General features: G+C 46.9%; 1 protein-coding gene across 1 annotated transcript in view; it reads left to right on the top strand.

Moving 5' to 3' along the window:
• myo15aa (myosin XVAa) overlaps positions 1 to 18,476 on the top strand; it is a 106,327-nt gene that overhangs the window by 33,049 nt on the left and 54,802 nt on the right. Inside the window, exons 18-31 of the mRNA XM_079519791.1 lie at positions 432 to 589; positions 678 to 723; positions 1,228 to 1,352; positions 1,789 to 1,906; positions 2,868 to 3,043; positions 4,282 to 4,366; positions 5,289 to 5,321; positions 5,668 to 5,749; positions 5,937 to 6,067; positions 6,948 to 7,043; positions 7,436 to 7,671; positions 11,349 to 11,539; positions 13,480 to 13,552; positions 16,085 to 16,276. Of these exons, the coding sequence (XP_079375917.1) occupies positions 432 to 589; positions 678 to 723; positions 1,228 to 1,352; positions 1,789 to 1,906; positions 2,868 to 3,043; positions 4,282 to 4,366; positions 5,289 to 5,321; positions 5,668 to 5,749; positions 5,937 to 6,067; positions 6,948 to 7,043; positions 7,436 to 7,671; positions 11,349 to 11,539; positions 13,480 to 13,552; positions 16,085 to 16,276 (1,742 nt within the window). The remainder of the gene's footprint in view (positions 1 to 431; positions 590 to 677; positions 724 to 1,227; positions 1,353 to 1,788; positions 1,907 to 2,867; positions 3,044 to 4,281; positions 4,367 to 5,288; positions 5,322 to 5,667; positions 5,750 to 5,936; positions 6,068 to 6,947; positions 7,044 to 7,435; positions 7,672 to 11,348; positions 11,540 to 13,479; positions 13,553 to 16,084; positions 16,277 to 18,476) is intronic.

The raw sequence follows: 18,476 nt of genomic DNA, 5'->3' as shown, positions 1-18,476 counted from the left end.
GTAAACTGTACATCTCTGTCCAGATGGTGTCAAACCTGTTCCTGCTCCTACTAGTCTTGTGTCTGTGTGTAAACTGTACATCTCTGTCCAGATGGTGTCAAACCTGTTCCTGCTCCTACTAGTCTTGTGTCTGTGTGTAAACTGTACATCTCTGTCCAGATGGTGTCAAACCTGTTCCTGCTCCTACTAGTCTTGTGTCTGTGTGTAAACTGTACATCTCTGTCCAGATGGTGTCAAACCTGTTCCTGCTCCTACTAGTCTTGTGTCTGTGTGTAAACTGTACATCTCTGTCCAGATGGTGTCAAACCTGTTCCTGCTCCTACTAGTCTTGTGTCTGTGTGTAAACTGTACATCTCTGTCCAGATGGTGTCAAACCTGCTCCTGCTCCTACTAGTCTTGTGTCTGTGTGTAAACTGTACGTCTCTGTCCAGATGGTGTCAAACCTGTTCCTGGTCCACGCGGGGGCCATAAATCAGCTCAAAGGAGGTCACATGAGGAAGGGCGACACGGGAACCAGGAAGTACCAAGCTACCACTGTCAGCTCCAAGTTCCAGGCGTCACTAATGGAGCTGGTGGAGAAGATGGAGAGGTGAGGGGAGAGAGAGAGAGAGAGAGAGAGAGAGAGAGAGAGAGAGCACTTTGTCATTAGACTTATTTTATTATTTTCTTTTTTTCAGCTGCAACCCCTTTTTTGTACGTTGTATTAAGCCAAACAATTTGAAGGTAGGTGCTTCTATGTTGATGATAACAGTTTATGCAGTACCTATCATATGATGCAATATTATTTATCACTGCATTGTGCATTTCATATCAATATACAAAATGTTTTTGTGTGTATACAAATACATACTGTATATCGTCACTGTTGGGCAGAAACGTTGTATCTCCATATTTCAGATATTTTTAAATGCACAAAAGTAGTGCAGTCAATCTGAATCTACTTTGTAAATCGACAATTTTTGCTATCTCTTAAAGATTTTGCCCAAAAACACCATGTTGAAAGTGATGTATTAATGTCTGTGCATGTTTGCAAGAGTGTGTGTGTGTGTGTGTGTGTGTGTGTGTGTGTGTGTGTGTGTGTGTGTGTGTGTGTGGTGTGTGTGTGTGGTGTGTGTGTGCGTGTGCGTGTGTATGTTCGTGCGTGCGTGTGTGTGCGTGTATGTGCATGTATGTGCGTGCGTGCGTGCGTGCGTGCGTGCGTGCGTGCGTGCGTGCGTGCGTGTGCAGGAGCCAGGGCTGTTTGACAGTGAGCTGGTCCATACCCAGCTGGTTTACTCTGGTGTGTTGGAGACCATCAGGATTCGCCGGGAAGGATTTCCTATTCGAATGCCATTTTCTATCTTCCTGTTCAGGTAAAACATGATACTTTATCAACACAAATCATCTCTCATGAGAGTTCCTGACCCCCATCATTTCAGATGGGGGTCTGTGGCTAAATGCACATGAATTTGTGGGTCCATGACATGAAAATGTGAAAATGTTTGAGAATGCTATAGTTCATATTATGTAAGGTTACCATGTTACCATTTTGAAGCACTATACCAGAGTTAGCCGATAGCAAATTTGATGTGTGTGTGTGTGTGTGTGTGTGTGTGTGTGTGTGTGTGTGTGTGTGTGTGTGTGTGTGTGTGTGTGTGTGTGTGTGTGTGTGTGTGTGTGTGTGTGTGTGTGTGTGCGTGCGTGCGCGCGCGTGCGTGCGTGCGTGCGTGCGTGCGTGCGTGCGTGCGTGCGTGCGTGCGTGCGTGCGTGCGTGCGTGCGTGCGTGCGTGCGTGCGTAATCTCTACTAGGTATAAATCCATAGTGGGGATGCATCAGATCCCTGAAGCTACTGGAGATAACTGTGTCATCATGCTGAGTAAAATGTACCCGCTCGTACCAGGATGTTTCTATGTGGGAGTCAGCAAGGTGAGACTCGCTGTTTACCCAACGTTTCGCACAGTCAAGGTCTCATCCATATACAAGCTGATGCCTTTCAGAAAACCATAAAGTGGAAATAGTGGAAACTCCAAAAATAAGACTAGTTAGGCTCAAGTGCACAATTAAGCAATATTGCACGAGAGCGTGTGCTTTTACCGCCATTATTGGCACGCCTGCGTTGCTGCAGGAACGAGCCGATAGGCCAGTTCTGTAAGCAGCACAGAAGTGCCATTAATGACGGTAAAGCACGACCCTCGAGTGTAATGTTGCGATTATACAACAGTTACCCTTAAGAACAAAAAAAACACGTCAACAAGTTAAATTTCATTATATCTAAGATGACAGATGTAGCCACTACGACTGAAAATGTCCCTAGACAATCGCTAGCCTACCAACCCTCTCTGGGAGAGCCTGCAGCGAGACTCGGCACAGCTGATTTTTACGTTTTGATTAGGCGTTCCATCATGGTCATTTGAAGCACGGCTAGATAGATGGCTATTTCAACCCATAGGCCTATCTCACAGCATTTCCCCGCCCCCTTTCCACGCCCCCTTTTGGAGCTAGTGGTGTTATTTAACCATTAGCATTTACACTTTTTTTCGCTGGAGAATCTAAGTACATTTCCTAATGTTAAAATGTCAAATACCGATAATAATAATGAAGAAAACACAATGGTATAACAACTCAAATAAGTAGAATAAACCTTACCTTTACAAAACAGTAGTTTGTGGCTTGTGAAAATACCTCTTTTAACATGGAAGCCTATGGACAGCAGAAAAAATAACACCACTAGCTCCAAAAGGGGGCGTGGAAAGGGGGCGGGGAAATGCTAGGAGATAGGCCTATCGGATTGCTTCCTCGAAACGACCTGTTTCTTCTTCTAATTCTTTATTTCCTCCGGCTCTGATCTTTGCCCCCCCCCCCCCCCCATGCTCTGTACGTGTGCCAGCTGTTTCTGAAGGAGGACGTGTACCAGCTTTTGGAGTTCAAGCGCGAGCGCGTGCGCCACGTGGCGGCCCGCACCCTGCAGCGCTACACCCGCATGTTCCTGCTCCGGTCGCTCATCATGTCCTTCCGCTGGAGGATCGTGGCCCTCCAGGCACGCTGCCGAGGCTTCCTCGCCAGGTACACGTTCTCAACAGGCTCCATGGTTTCAGTGCGCTCTGTGCACACGACACGCCATTTTGGAAAGAACTTGGAAAGCCCCTTCCGTACTTCCTTCACAGGCTTCATTAGCCGATGATGCTAATGAAGGCTCTGTTGTTCCATTCTGCTCAAACAGAGTCAGGCTGCTGCTATGGTGCATGCTCAAACTCTGCCTCAGTGGGTCTCAAAGGGTTCATGTGTTTGGTCCGACGGAGCATTGGTCCGAACGACAATCTACCTCAAACCCTCACCCTAACCCTAACCTCCCCCGGGGCAGCACACCTAAACCTAACCCCAACCCTCTCCCGACCCCCAACGCACCTCGGACCAATGCTCCGTCGGACCATAGTATGCCTCCCGGTCTCAAAGGGTTCCAAATGGTCCCGTACAGGTCTGTAACTCTGAGAGAGGTTCCATTTGTATCAGAGTTATGGGGGTCCTTAATTGAAATTAACAGAGAGTCTTAATTAGTATTATTGGTAAAACCTGTGAAGGAAGTACAGGGAAGTTATTCTGTGTACATAGAGCCCATTCAAAACTAGCAACCAAGTTCCTGGCCTAGCCTCTCTCTCTCTACCTCACTTGCCATCCCCTCCTGCTTTGCAAAGAGAGAGTGTGTGCACTGGTCAAAGAATGAAGACGTGTAAAATAAAATACGCTAAATAAGGAAAATAAAGTAAATACAATGGAATAATAATTTCAATCAAAGGAGAGATCATGCATTTGTCATTCGGGGAAACTCGGGTTAAAAATAAGAAAGAGAGATTTACCACCACGCTCCCTGAGTGGTAAATCCTAGTATGTGTTTTTTTAAACAGCAATGTCCGTCTTAACCTATGTACCTATGTACCTATGTGACTATGTTTAGAGTACCAGTAGGGGCAAAAGTGGCGCTGTTGTGCCAGAAACAGAGAGAGAGAGATACAGTAGTGCTGCACTGTTGCCTGCTAATGAGAGAGAGAGAGAGAGAGAGAGAGAGAGAGAGAGAGGCAGGGGGAGAGGGGAGAGGGGAGTTAATTGCACCACTCAGTTCACACGGGTGTGATTATTTTTAATAATTAATGAAAATGTGTACATCTTTCATGCACAGGAAATACTCTCCTGTCAAACCAGCAACTTTATCAATATTTATTTTGTCATAAGGTTTGCATTTATGCAGCTTCATTTAGTCTACAGCTGATAATCTTATCCATATCATGTTGTGTGACCTCCTTCAGGAGGCGCTATGCCATTATGAGACAGAGTCTGATCCAGTTCCGTTCAACGGTCAACATGTACGTCAACCGCAAAAGATACTGCAAGGTACACGCTCTATTTTTCCTTTTATTAACTGGATATTTCACTTTCAAACATGCTCGGGGTCATTTTGATCATATTAGGCCTACTCAGGCTTTTGAGAGCACCCCATACCGTTTTTACATTTCTTGATTAATTTAGATATTCCTTTTATCAGACTTTATCCCTTTCCTATTAAAAAAGGCTTTATTAAAAAATACATGAACAAAGTAATTGAAATGCCTGTTTTCAATGAATCTAACGAGGTTAAAATGGAGTTTGAAGTTACAATGGGTTTATAGAGAAGATTAATATCAAATAAATACTGAGTGAAACAACTTAAAACCTGTCTGGGATGCTCACAATGACTTTAAAATGTCCACAACACCAACAAGGTTTCCCTTTGAAGGGGATTTTAAAATGTTGCATAATTATACCACAACCCTCTTCCTCCAATTCTCCCTTTTGACCTAAGAAGAACAGCAAACACTATGATTCAATGCCGGTTTTCAAAGCAACATATAGCCTACAGTTGGGTGCCACCGATATTGTCCCTTATCATTTGACCCATTTAGGCCTGACCTCAACATTTAAAAAAATCCTTCTAAATCCTCCAGTTTTCTGAAATCAATATTTTCACGATTTTTCAAAAATAGCAGACCTACAAAGCTCGTAGCGCGCCACTCGGTGGCGCGCTATGAGCTTGTAGATCTGCTATTTTTCAATAGCTAAATTATAACATAATGTTTAAAACACCAAAAGGGGTTCCCGCCCAAAATGGGTTAACTGTCCTTTTGCGCAGATCACGCAAACCTCAGCAAAAAGAAAAGGACAATATCGATGGCCTCCAACTGTAGCTTTCCTTACTTACTTATCCAAGGGCCATTTTTGGGGTTCACGACAGTTCTACAGTAATGTGGTTATTTTAATTGTGGTTTGCTGTTTACAGGTGCGTTGGGATGACCGCAGGCGAAGAGACAGGGTAAGGATCAAACCTTTGTGTCATCTGTGCATACATACACAGACCAACAGATGGAAACTAAACCCTAATAGTTGCATGGTTTGCAATCAAAAGACAAGATGCATGTCGTCACTGCGGTACCTGCCGTACCTAACCCTATGGAATCACGGCACTCCATCTTTAAATAGCTCTACAGCACCACCTAATCCCTACTGCCCATCATCACTGCTACTGCTCACACACTTTCAGGCACACACGCTTGCACGCGCACGCACGCACACACGCACGCACGCACGCACGCACGCACGCACGCACGCACACACACACACATTGATGTTCTCTCTCTCTCTCTCTCTCTCTCTTCCAGGATCTGATGAAGAGAGAGGTGGTGAATGTCACACACCTGGTGATTCCTGCCGAGCTGGGAGCCTTACTGCAGACAGCACTAAGTCAGTGGCTGCGGTTACATGAGGGCTTTTCATTCAGAATAAAAACTTCTGATTAAAATAATTCGGAAGTAATGTCTCTCTCTCCCCCACCCCCTCTCTCTCTCTCCCTCTCCCCCCCCCCCCCCCCACCTCTCTCTCTCCCTCTCTCTCCCCCCCCCCCTCTCTCTCTCCCTCTCTCTCCCTCCAGGTGGTAAGGTGTTACATTCAGACTGCCTGGCCATGCTCCAGGCTCCTCACATCAAGGAAGAGGCTCAGCACACGCTGCCTCTGGACATCAACAACTACCCCTTCTATCGCTACGCACAGGCCTACTTCAGGGTCTGTTATACACACACACACCTTATCATAGTACACTAACATATCCTTCTACCGCTACGCACAGGCCTACTTCAGGGTTCGTACATATCCTTCTACCACTACGGATTTAAGGGTTATAACCCATTCTGGTGTTATAACCCTTTTTGGTGTTAAAAACACCCTTTTGGTGTTTTAAGCATTATGTTATACTTTAGCTAACATAAGAAAAATCGTGAAAATGTGGCGCAAATCTTTGAATACCCTGGAAAAACATATTCTCAGATGGGGGTCTGCGGCCAAATACAAATAATTCTGGGGGTCCCTTGACATGAAAAAAGTTGAGCACCACTGACAGAAACATAAAGGTTTTTCAGAAAACTAAATGGGTTAAAAAAAATAAGCTATGGGTTTAAGGATTGTGGCAACAGTAAGCGACGTTAGTGAAACAGTATGCAATATGAGATAAGGTCATACTTGAGGTATCTTTGCATCCTCAACGTTTTTTTGGAAGGGTCGAAATGAACTCTGGAGATACAGTATGTTTGTGTACTATAAGAGTGCCATCAGGATAATTGATTGATAATCGTATACGTCACTCGATCATTCTGGAAAAACACAGCCAAGTTTGGAAAAATGTGCAAGTGGTGTGTTGAACATCTGCACTTCAACCGGCTGGGTTTTGCATGGTGTATGAGCTATTAAAAGGCAGAATTTGCAGAAATAAATAGTCCAAGTGTACAGTACATACAATAATCTATCCCAGTAGTATTGGTAAAAATGTATAGTAATCTAATAGTGGAAAATCTACAATCTATCAATGGTTATGTGTTCACAGTATTTAGCCTATTGGGTGTATGGTTAATAAGATGTACCTCCTCTTGTATCTCTCCTATCCATGTAGGAACCAAAGTTTGGAATGCTGATGGTTCCTATTCAGGCACCACTGACGCGGATAGACGAGGACCTCAGAGAAGAAGCCCTGGGACTTTTCATCATGGTGGGACCTCATCTGAGCTCTCACTTCCTTCTTTTGTGAACTAGTGTTACAAAAGGCGTAGATGATGATGTCACGTACATATCCTCTATATTGGCTAGTCCTACACCAAGGACTGGCAAAACTCCCCACAACATCATCTACGGTTCTGTGCCTTAAAACAGGTTGCAACACGGACAGGGCTGATTAGCGGCCAGTCTATGGGGAGGATTTCAGTGTAATATGTACAGATTTTGGGGTTTTCTAGTAGTGTATGTACAGAATTGCAATTTGTGTTATTTCAACATGTTTGGGTGAGATCGGGTTGGTTAAAACCAGATTTCCGGGCAAGGAAAAAGTGAACATCTCTGTGATCCTAATTTCCTACGGCCTTTTGGTCTGTGTGTTCTGTGTAGGTGTTGCGGTTCATGGGGGACCCCCACCTGAACGGCGCTCCCGAGAACCTGTTTGGGAACTACATCATCCAGCGCGGCCTGTCCTCGCCGGGCTTACGGGACGAGCTCATGTCTCAGGTGGCCAATCAGGTGTGGCGGAACTTCAACCCCCACAACGCCGACAGGGGCTGGCTGCTGCTGCTGGCCTGCGCCTGTGCCTTCGCACCGTCGCCCAAGTTGGAGAAACACCTGCTGAAGTGAGGGTTACACGCATGCGCGCCGCGGGCACACAAACGGAATAACTCTTCCTACTAACGGGCCGCTTCCCTATACTTCCTTCACAGGTGTTACCAATGATACTAGTCTCGCGTTACCAGACTGTTTCCTCCGCAATTTCCAAATGCTTCATCATACAGTCCGGACCAACGGAAGAGCTATCATGAGTAAGCGATGAAGCGGAAGTGGGAGCCTCCTCCCCACTTCCGTTTCGTCTTTACAGTCGCGCAAATTTATTTTAATATAAATAGAAATCATCTAAGCATATATAGCTTGTTGCTTAGCATCTTATAAAGATATTTTTAAAATATATTTTCGTCAACGGAAATGGCAGCTTCCGTTACTCAGCTCATGGGGGCTGTAGTTCCAGACTCTATATAGCATTCGGAGATTGTGGAATAGTTGTCTGGCTACACGAGACTACCAATGATACACTGACACCACTGCGCGTAATCAGCGCCTCAAACTGTGACTCCACCCACCCCCTGGGGAAGTTGTGATTTGCACTCGTTCACTGCAATGCATTTTGCGGCATTTTCAAAACAATATTGAGCAGAGTAGCGATTATCAAACGTATTTGCAATGCCATACGTTGAAAGATCTGTTGCCCGTGGACAAGGCATGCTACCTACGCAAGTTAGATAGCATCGGCATATATGTTTGTCCGTATGTGATTAAGGATTGGACCAAGTTGCATTGGCAGCCATAGAAAATTCTTACCCCAGGCTAAAACCAGATGTGACTTTTTGGGCGTTCCTGTCTTATGTGGTGTCAGTGTATACTAACAAGCAATATGTGTACTGTAAATATGACAGTTGCATGGATGCAATGTAGTGCAGTTTAATTACTGTGGCATGCAGATTTCTTTGTGCATGGATGGGGATGTGTCCTAACGGAGTGGTTTGGTAGGAGAAGCCGAACGGATAAACAGGCATATTGTTTCGCACCCCCTTTCAATTAGGGTAGAAGGATTAAGGCTCTGTTCCATTTAGTGTACAGCGGTTCTAAAACGTTTTCATTTCAAGGACCCCATAACTCTCAGAGTTATGGGGGTAACACAGTGTCCTTGAGTGTAATTTGGAACCCATGCACTCAAGGACACTTTGAGACCCACTGGTGTAGCAGAGTGTTTCCAGTGAGCCAACACGCACAATAGCAGCACCCTGACTCTGTTTGACCAGAATGGAACAGAGCATTCGTATCATTGGTAACACCTGTGAGGGAAGTAGGGAAGTGGCCCAAGTTCTTTCCAAAATGGCGTGTATTGTATGCATAGAGCCCATTATTGGAACTGATATAGAGCTGGCTCAAACAAACTAGTTACTAGTACTAATATTATCATTGTGCGTTTAGGAGGCTGAGAATCATTTATTTAGGATGGTGGAGACACATGCATTTAGGAAGTTGACACTCATGCATTTGGGAAGTTGACACTGAATGCATTGCAGTGAATTATACAACATGTTGTCTTCAGGTAGGTGATAGACGCAGCTTTGCACATTTTTTTTAAATTTTATTTATTTGTTTGTTTGTTTGTTTGTTTGTTTGTTTGTTTATTTTTTTATTTTTATTTTTTTTAATTGTTTAATTTTTTTTTTGCCTTAGGTCTTGAGGTTGTGTCTTTGTTTTGTTATTCTATTATCCTTGTTGTGTTCTATTGTATAGAGCAGGGGTGCCCACACATTTATGACGTGAGATCTACTTTCAAAATGACCAGCTCAACAAGATCTACCCACTGAAAAGTGTACCATTGCTGAAAATAGTTTAAATATATAATGTACCTGGGGGGGCTTTGGAATAGGGAGAAAATATGACAGGCAGTTTGCTGTCATATTTCCTCCCCGTATTTAACTTAAACGCCCAATGCATTCTCAATGGCAATAGCACAAACTTTGGCATGCTACTAGTCCTACATACTTACACCTAGAAACCCCATTCAAACCTATTTAGGTTCATCTTACGGTGGACATGTTTGCCTGAAAATAAATCTTTGAAATGTTTCATAGTTTTAGAAATATAGTGCTTTCAAATTTGATACATTTATAATGGGGCTCAATGGCACGTAAAAAATCACTTTCACCTAGAAACTCCATTCACACATTTTATAATTCAGCTTACTGTGAAGACAAATGCTGGAACTTTTTACTTTGAAATTGCCATTCTCAATGGCAATAGCACAAACTTTGGCATGCTACTAGTCCTACAATGTAGGACTTTCCCTGGACATTCTAGCCGCTAGAAGGTCCAGGGAAAGGCCTACATACTCTCCAAGAGTTGGGAAAAAACATATCAAGAGAGTGGAGTGGTAGGCCCTTGGATTGACCAGTGGATGCAATGTACCCCACTTTGAGGTGTCACGTCTTAGGCCTAGATTTAGGGTAGGGTTGAACCAGTCGCACTGTAGCCATACAAAGGCCTATAAGGGTTCCCAGATTGTAAAATGTTGTTCCTCCATCTTGGGAGAGTATGTAGGCCTTTCACTGGACCTCCTAGCCACTAAGATGACCACAGGCCCACCACTTAAAGACCACATGTTAGGGTGCCCAAATCTGAAGTTAGGTGGTCAAATTACCTGAAACTGAAGCAATTCAGTAAAGGTCAACGCTTCCTCATGGGGTCATTTTAGGGCCTAGGACCTCCAGTAAAGGGTAAAATACTCTTCTCGGTTGTGGGAACAACATATCCAATGATGAGGACCCCAGGCCCAAAGATGTCCCCCTGGCAACTGTTTCAACTTTGGGTCAGCCTACATGTAAAAGTGCCCAAAGTTGAAAGAAGGTTGTCAAATGAACTGAAACTGAAGCAATGGTGTAATTATGCCCACATCTGAAGTTAGGTGGTCAAATGAACTGAAACTGAAGCAATTCAGTAAAGGTCAACGCTTCCTCATGGGGTCATTTTAGGGCCTAGGACCTCCAGTAAAGGGTAAAATACTCTTCTTGGTTGTGGGAACAACATATCCAACGATGAGTACCCCATGCCCAAAGATGTGATTGTCCCCCTTGCAACTGTTTCAACTTTGGGTCAGCCTACATGTAAAAGTGCCCAAAGTTGAAGGGCAGAGCTTCAACTTCAGCTACCCAGTACCCAAGGTTGAAGCCCTTCAACTTTGGGCAGATCTACAAGCTCGTAGTGCGGCACCGAGTGCCACGCTACGAGCTTGTAGATCTGCTATTTTTCAGTGGGGTACATTTAATCACTGGTCCTGGGTCAATCCAAGGGCCTACCACTCCACTCTCTTGATATGTTGTTCCCCAACTCTTGGAGAGTATTTAGGCCTTTTACTGGAGGTCCCAGCCCCTAAAATGACCCCAGGAGGAAGTGTTGACCTTTACTGAATTGCTTCAGTTTTAGTTCATTTGAGCACCTACCTAAATTCAGATTTGGGCACCGTAGCATGTGGTTTTTAAGTGGTGGGCCTCGGGTCATCCTAGGGGCTAGATTCGAGTATGCGTGCGTGCGTGCGTGCATGCATGCGTGCGTGTGTGTGTGTGTGTGTCGTCTGTTGTAGTGTGTTTGTGTCTTGTAACACTGTATGTGGTAAGTAACAAATATGGCATGCAATGAATGAGGACATTCAAAGGCATCATAATGATCTACTTGACCTTAATTAACTACTGAATACATCTAATGCTTCACTTGACCTGTGTCTCTACAGGTTTGTGTCTGACCATGCCCCCGTTGGTTGCCAGGCGCTGCTGCAACACCGACTCATCCAGGCCAATCAGAAGTCCCAGTTGAGTGTAGGCCCCGCCCTCGAGACCGCACGGACCTATCCGCTGTCCCTGCTGGAGTGGACGGCCAATAGGAAGAAGGCTAACATGGTGCTGCAGGTGTATTGCTTAGACGGTGAGCCGGTCCGCTCTCTCTCTCTGGTCTGCTGCTGCTGCTAGGAGATTTTGAGTTTAATTGATAAAATAAGCAATATAGTATACAAGTGTGAGCTTATTGGTGTCTTAACTACATTAATAATAACATTTCAAAAGTCTTAGGGTACGTAGGGTAAGTGATAATTCTTGATTAAAAGGTTAAAAGGTCTCTCCAGCTCTTTAATAATATACAGAAAATATATTTTCAGGTGACACATTTTCAGCCAATCAGGAGAGAGTAGCCATTTATCAGCTTTATTTTGATAGTGTTCCAGTTCCAATGTTGTCCTCACGCTAATTTCTTTGTGTCACTTTAGAATTCCACTTGTTTAATCTGTATCCTGACTGCGTTCTCTATGCTGATTGGATGGTGTCCCAACCTGAAAATGCATTTTCTGTTTAATAAAAAGCTGGAGTGACATGGAGACTCCTGTTACTGAACAAACACTCTATAGCAATGAGTACTATCACAATATAGAGCTTTTTAACACTTATTTTAACCAAATAAAATCACCCTTACCCTACCTTTAAAAACGGCTTTGCAAAATAAAAAAATAAAACGCAACGCGCTTGAGGAGAGAACCAACAGGGTGTTGTGTAACAGGGCTGGGCTCTGAGCTGCTGGCATCATTTATCCCATATTGACCATCATTCATTATTCATGGCATTGGCAGGATCAGTTGGCAGAACACCAAGCCTCTCAATATGACAATGGATCAGGATCAGTTAGCAGAACACCAAGCCTCTCAATATGACAATGGATCAGGATCAGTTGGCAGAACACCAAGCCTCTCAATATGACAATGGATCAGGATCAGTTAGCAGAACACCAAGCCTCTCAATATGACAATGGATCAGGATCAGTTGGCAGAACACCAAGCCTCTCAATATGACAATGGATCAGGATCAGTTGGCAGAACACCAAGCCTCTCAATATGACAATGGATCAGGATCAGTTGGCAGAACACCAAGCCTCTCAATATAACAATGGATCAGGATCAGTTGGCAGAACACCAAGCCTCTCAATATGACAATGGATCAGGATCAGTTGGCAGAACACCAAGCCTCTCAATATGACAATGGATCAGGATCAGTTGGCAGAACACCAAGCCTCTCAATATGACAATGGATCAGGATCAGTTGGCAGAACACCAAGCCTCTCAATATAACAATGGCAGCATGCAGTTGAACATGAACTGTACTGATTTGTACACTACAGTACAGTAAATTAATAAAAATGCATGCAAAGCAAGCAAATTATGTACCGTACTGATTTGTACAGTACATTCATGAAAATGCATGCAAAGCAAGTAAACAAAAATTGTCAATCAATCAATCAATCAATCAATCAATCAATCAATCAATCAATCAATCAATCAATCAATCCTCTCTATGTGCTTTCACTCATAGCGCCCTCTAGCGACAGTGATGTCACACTTTGTGGGCTCTATGGACAGATTACCGGTATATATAAATACTATTAGGGATGTTCTGAACACGATCTGATTCCGATCATTTGATCTGCCGATACCGATTTTTCCCGTTCTGATATTTATTTATTTTTTATAGAACACTTATGCCATATCACAATAGTAGCCTACAATATCCCAAATCACAGACAATATCCACTCATATCCACTGGATATAATACTGATACTATAGGGAGATTCTATCTGGTCCCGATCACGTTTCTTTGCTCCCGATCCGATTCCTGATCATTTGAAATTGACGTGATCGGACCATGTGTAATATTACAGTATGTTTACGCATTCATTTTAGTCAATATGTAAATTAATCAATCAAACAATTTTCCCCCTCACTGTCTCTCTATCTCTCTCTCTCACTCACTCACTCACTCACTCACTCACTCACTCACTCACTCACACACACACACACACACTCCCTCTCTCTCTCTAATAGGTGTGTCGTTTCTCTGTCCAACACACTCGTGGACCAGCGGGGAGGACCTAGCAGGAGATGTTCTACGACACAGGTTCTTCAAATATTAACAATTTGTTATTCTTTTCTATGCATATCTTCTGTCCAATGGCGGATCAGCACAATCATTTTAGACTTCAAATCAAATGTACTTCAATGCTGCATCGTAATCTATTAATATTCTCTGTATTTTATGTCACAAAGATTGTGACGTAACCACTTGAACCCGGCATCCCATAGTCCGAGGGGAACCATAGCCATCCCATAGTCCGAGGGGAACCATAGCCATCCCATAGTCCGAGGGGAACCATAGCCATCCCATAGTCCGAGGGGAACCATAGCCATCCCATAGTCCGAGGGGAACCATAGCCAAAAAATAGACAATCTACAATCGTGACACGTTGTGTGCTCATGGGGTGCATACTTAGTTTAGTCTAGTCATTGGTTAGACATAAGGTTGGTGAGGGGTGCGTTAAGACGACCGGATTAAGGTTGGTGAGGGGTGCGTTAAAACGACCAGATTAAGGTTGGTGAGGGGTGCGTTAAGACGACCGGATTAAGGTTGGTGAGGGGTGCGTTAAGACGACCGGATTAAGGTTGGTGAGGGGTGCGTTAAGACGACCGGATTAAGGTTGGTGATGGGTGCGTTAAGACGACCGGATTAAGGTTGGTGAGGGGTGCGTTAAGACGACCGGATTAAGGTTGGTGAGGGGTGCGTTAAAACGACCGGATTAAGGTTGGTGAGGGGTGCGTTAAAACGACCGGATTAAGGTTGGTGAGGGGTGCGTTAAAACGACCGGATTAAGGTTGGTGAGGGGTGCGTTAAGACGACCGGATTAAGGTTGGTGAGGGGTGCGTTAAGACGACCGGATTAAGGTTGGTGAGGGGTGCGTTAAAACGACCGGATTAAGGTTGGTGAGGGGTGCGTTAAAACGACCGGATTAAGGTTGGTGAGGGGTGCGTTAAGACGACCGGATTAAGGTTGGTGAGGGGTGCGTTAAGACGACCGGATTAAGGTGGTGAGGGGTGCGTTAAAACGACCGGATTAAGGTTGGTGATGGGTGCGTTAAGACGACCGGATTAAGGTTGGTGAGGGGTGCGTTAAAACGACCGGATTAAGGTTGGTGAGGGGTGCGTTAAGACGACCGGATTAAGGTTGGTGAGGGGTGCGTTAAAACGACCGGATTAAGGTTGGTGAGGGGTGCGTTAAAACGACCGGATTAAGGTTGGTGAGGGGTGCGTTAAGACGACCGGATTAAGGTTGGTGAGGGGTGCGTTAAGAAAACCGGATTAAGGTTGGTGAGGGGTGCGTTAAAACGACCGGATTAAGGTTGGTGAGGGGTGCGTTAAGACGACCGGATTAAGGTTGGTGAGGGGCGCGTTAAAACGACCAGATTAAGGTTGGTGAGGGGTGCGTTAAAACGACCGGATTAAGGTTGGTGAGGGGTGCGTTAAAACGACCGGATTAAGGTTGGTGAGGGGTGCGTTAAAATGACCGGATTAAGGTTGGTGAGGGGTGCGTTAAAACGACCGGATTAAGGTTGGTGAGGGGTGCGTTAAAACGACCAGATTAAAGTTGGTGAGGGGTGCGTTAAGACGACCGGATTAAGGTTGGTGAGGGGTGCGTTAAGACGACCGGATTAAGGTTGGTGAGGGGTGCGTTAAAACGACCGGATTAAGGTTGGTGAGGGGTGCGTTAAAACGACCGGATTAAGGTTGGTGAGGGGTGCGTTAAGACGACCGGATTAAGGTTGGTGAGGGGTGCGTTAAGACGACCGGATTAAGGTTGGTGAGGGGTGCGTTAAGACGACCGGATTAAGGTTGGTGAGGGGTGCGTTAAGACGACCGGATTAAGGTTGGTGAGGGGTGCGTTAAGACGACCGGATTAAGGTTGGTGAGGGGTGCGTTAAAACGACCGGATTAAGGTTGGTGAGGGGTGCGTTAAAACGACCGGATTAAGGTTGGTGAGGGGTGCGTTAAGACGACCGGATTAAGGTTGGTGAGGGGTGCGTTAAGACGACCGGATTAAGGTTGGTGAGGGGTGCGTTAAGACGACCTGATTAAGGTTGGTGAGGGGTGCGTTAAGACGACCTGATTAAGGTTGGTGAGGGGTGCGTTAAAACGACCGGATTAAGGTTGGTGAGGGGTGCGTTAAGACGACCTGATTAAGGTTGGTGAGGGGTGCGTTAAGACGACCTGATTAAGGTTGGTGAGGGGTGCGTTAAGACGACCTGATTAAGGTTGGTGAGGGGTGCGTTAAAACGACCTGATTAAGGTTGGTGAGGGGTGCGTTAAGACGACCGGATTAAGGTTGGTAGAGGGTTAAGGTTAGGTTTAGTCGGGACCCATGTTTGGGTCGTTTATTTATTTTTAACTCAAATCTTTGCAGCGCTTCTGGGAGGTCCCTGGAACAACATATTTTCAGATGGGCGTAGGCGGCCAAATACATAGTAATTTTTGGGTTCCTTGACATGAAAAGGTTTGAGCACGGCTGATATAGAAACGTAGGTTTTTTCCAGAAAACTGGTCATGATTTCAAGGTCAAGGTCTTATAATATAATGGGTTCATGTCTTGTGTGTTTGTCAGGGGCGTGTCCGAGTGGTGGAAGGGGTGCTCCATTCTGATGAAGGAGCACGGCCAGTGGGTGGAGCTAGCGGGTCACGACTACGTCATGGACCTGATCTCGGACCTGGAGCTGCCGGCCGACTTCCCCAAGCAGAAGAGCTACTTCATCATCAGTGCCGAGGACCCCTCCAGGGTCCGAGCCAAGACCAGTCTGTGAGTCCATATAGGACCCCTCTAGGGCCAGAGCCAAGACCAGTCTGTGAGTCCATACTAGGAACCCTCCAGGGCCAGAGCCAAGACCAGTCTGTGAGTCTATAGGGACCCCTCCAGGGCCAGAGCCAAGACCAGTCTGTGAGTCCATAGAGGACCCCTCCAGGGTCAGAGCCAAGACCAGTCTGTGAGTCTATAGGGACCCCTCCAGGGCCAGAGCCAAGACCAGTCTGTGAGTCCTATAGGACCCCTCCAGGGTCAGAGCCAAGACCAGTCTGTGAGTCCATAGAGGACCCCTCCAGGGCCAGAGCCAAGACCAGTCTGTGAGTCCTATAGGACCCCTCCAGGGTCAGAGCCAAGACCAGTCTGTGAGTCCATACTAGGACCCCTCCAGGGTCAGAGCCAAGACCAGTCTGTGAGTCCATACTAGGACCCCTCCAGGGTCAGAGCCAAGACCAGTCTGTGAGTCCATACTAGGACCCCTCCAGGGTCAGAGCCAAGACCAGTCTGTGAGTCCATACTAGGAACCCTCCAGGGCCAGAGCCAAGACCAGTCTGTGAGTCCATATAGGACCCCTCCAGGGTCAGAGCCAAGACCTGTCTGTGAGTCCATAGAGGACCCCTCCAGGGCCAGAGCCAAGACCAGTCTGTGAGTCCATACTAGGACCCCTCCAGGGCCAGAGCCAAGACCAGTCTGTGAGTCCTATAGGACCCCTCCAGGGCCAGAGCCAAGACCAGTCTGTGAGTCCATAGAGGACCCCTCCAGGCTCAGAGCCAAGACCAGTCTGTGAGTCCATATAGGACTCCTCCAGGGTCAGAGCCAAGACCAGTCTGTGAGTCCATAGAGGACCCCTCCAGGGTCAGAGCCAAGACCAGTCTGTGAGTCCATATAGGACCCCTCCAGGGCCAGAGCCAAGACCAGTTTGTGAGTCCACACTAGGACCCCCTCCAGGGTCAGAGCCAAGACCAGTCTGTGAGTCCACACTAGGACCCCCTCCAGGGCCAGAGCCAAGACCAGTCTGTGAGTCCACACTAGGACCCCCTCCAGGGTCAGAGCCAAGACCAGTCTGTGAGTCCACACTAGGACCCCCTCCAGGGCCAGAGCCAAGACCAGTCTGTGAGTCCACACTAGGACCCCCTCCAGGGCCAGAGCCAAGACCAGTCTGTGAGTCCACACTAGGACCCCCTCCAGGGCCAGAGCCAAGACCAGTCTGTGAGTCCACACTAGGACCCCCTCCAGGGCCAGATCCAAGACCAGTCTGTGAGTCCACACTAGGACCCCCTCCAGGGCCAGAGCCAAGACCAGTCTGTGAGTCCACACTAGGACCCCCTCCAGGGCCAGAGCCAAGACCAGTCTGTGAGTCCACACTAGGACCCCCTCCAGGGCCAGAGCCAAGACCAGTCTGTGAGTCCACACTAGGACCCCCTCCAGGGCCAGAGCCAAGACCAGTCTGTGAGTCCACACTAGGACCCCCTCCAGGGCCAGAGCCAAGACCAGTCTGTGAGTCCACACTAGGACCCCTTCCAGGGCCAGAGCCAAGACCAGTCTGTGAGTCCACACTAGGACCCCCTCCAGGGCCAGAGCCAAGACCAGTCTGTGAGTCCACACTAGGACCCCCTCCAGGGCCAGAGCCAAGACCAGTCTGTGAGTCCACACTAGGACCCCCTCCAGGGCCAGAGCCAAGACCAGTCTGTGAGTCCACACTAGGACCCCCTCCAGGGCCAGAGCCAAGACCAGTCTGTGAGTCCACACTAGGACCCCCTCCAGGGCCAGAGCCAAGACCAGTCTGTGAGTCCACACTAGGACCCCCTCCAGGGCCAGAGCCAAGACCAGTCTGTGAGTCCACACTAGGACCCCCTCCAGGGCCAGAGCCAAGACCAGTCTGTGAGTCCACACTAGGACCCCCTCCAGGGCCAGAGCCAAGACCAGTCTGTGAGTCCACACTAGGACCCCCTCCAGGGCCAGAGCCAAGACCAGTCTGTGAGTCCACACTAGGACCCCCTCCAGGGCCAGAGCCAAGACCAGTCTGTGAGTCCACACTAGGACCCCCTCCAGGGCCAGAGCCAAGACCAGTCTGTGAGTCCACACTAGGACCCCCTCCAGGGCCAGAGCCAAGACCAGTCTGTGAGTCCACACTAGGACCCCCTCCAGGGCCAGAGCCAAGACCAGTCTGTGAGTCCACACTAGGACCCCCTCCAGGGCC

Source organism: Electrona antarctica (assembly GCF_951216825.1).
Source record: "Electrona antarctica genome assembly, chromosome: 14".
NCBI classification, from domain to species: Eukaryota; Metazoa; Chordata; class Actinopteri; order Myctophiformes; family Myctophidae; genus Electrona; species Electrona antarctica.
Note: the sequence above shows the minus strand (reverse complement) of the source record. Positions and strands in the feature narration are given on the sequence as shown.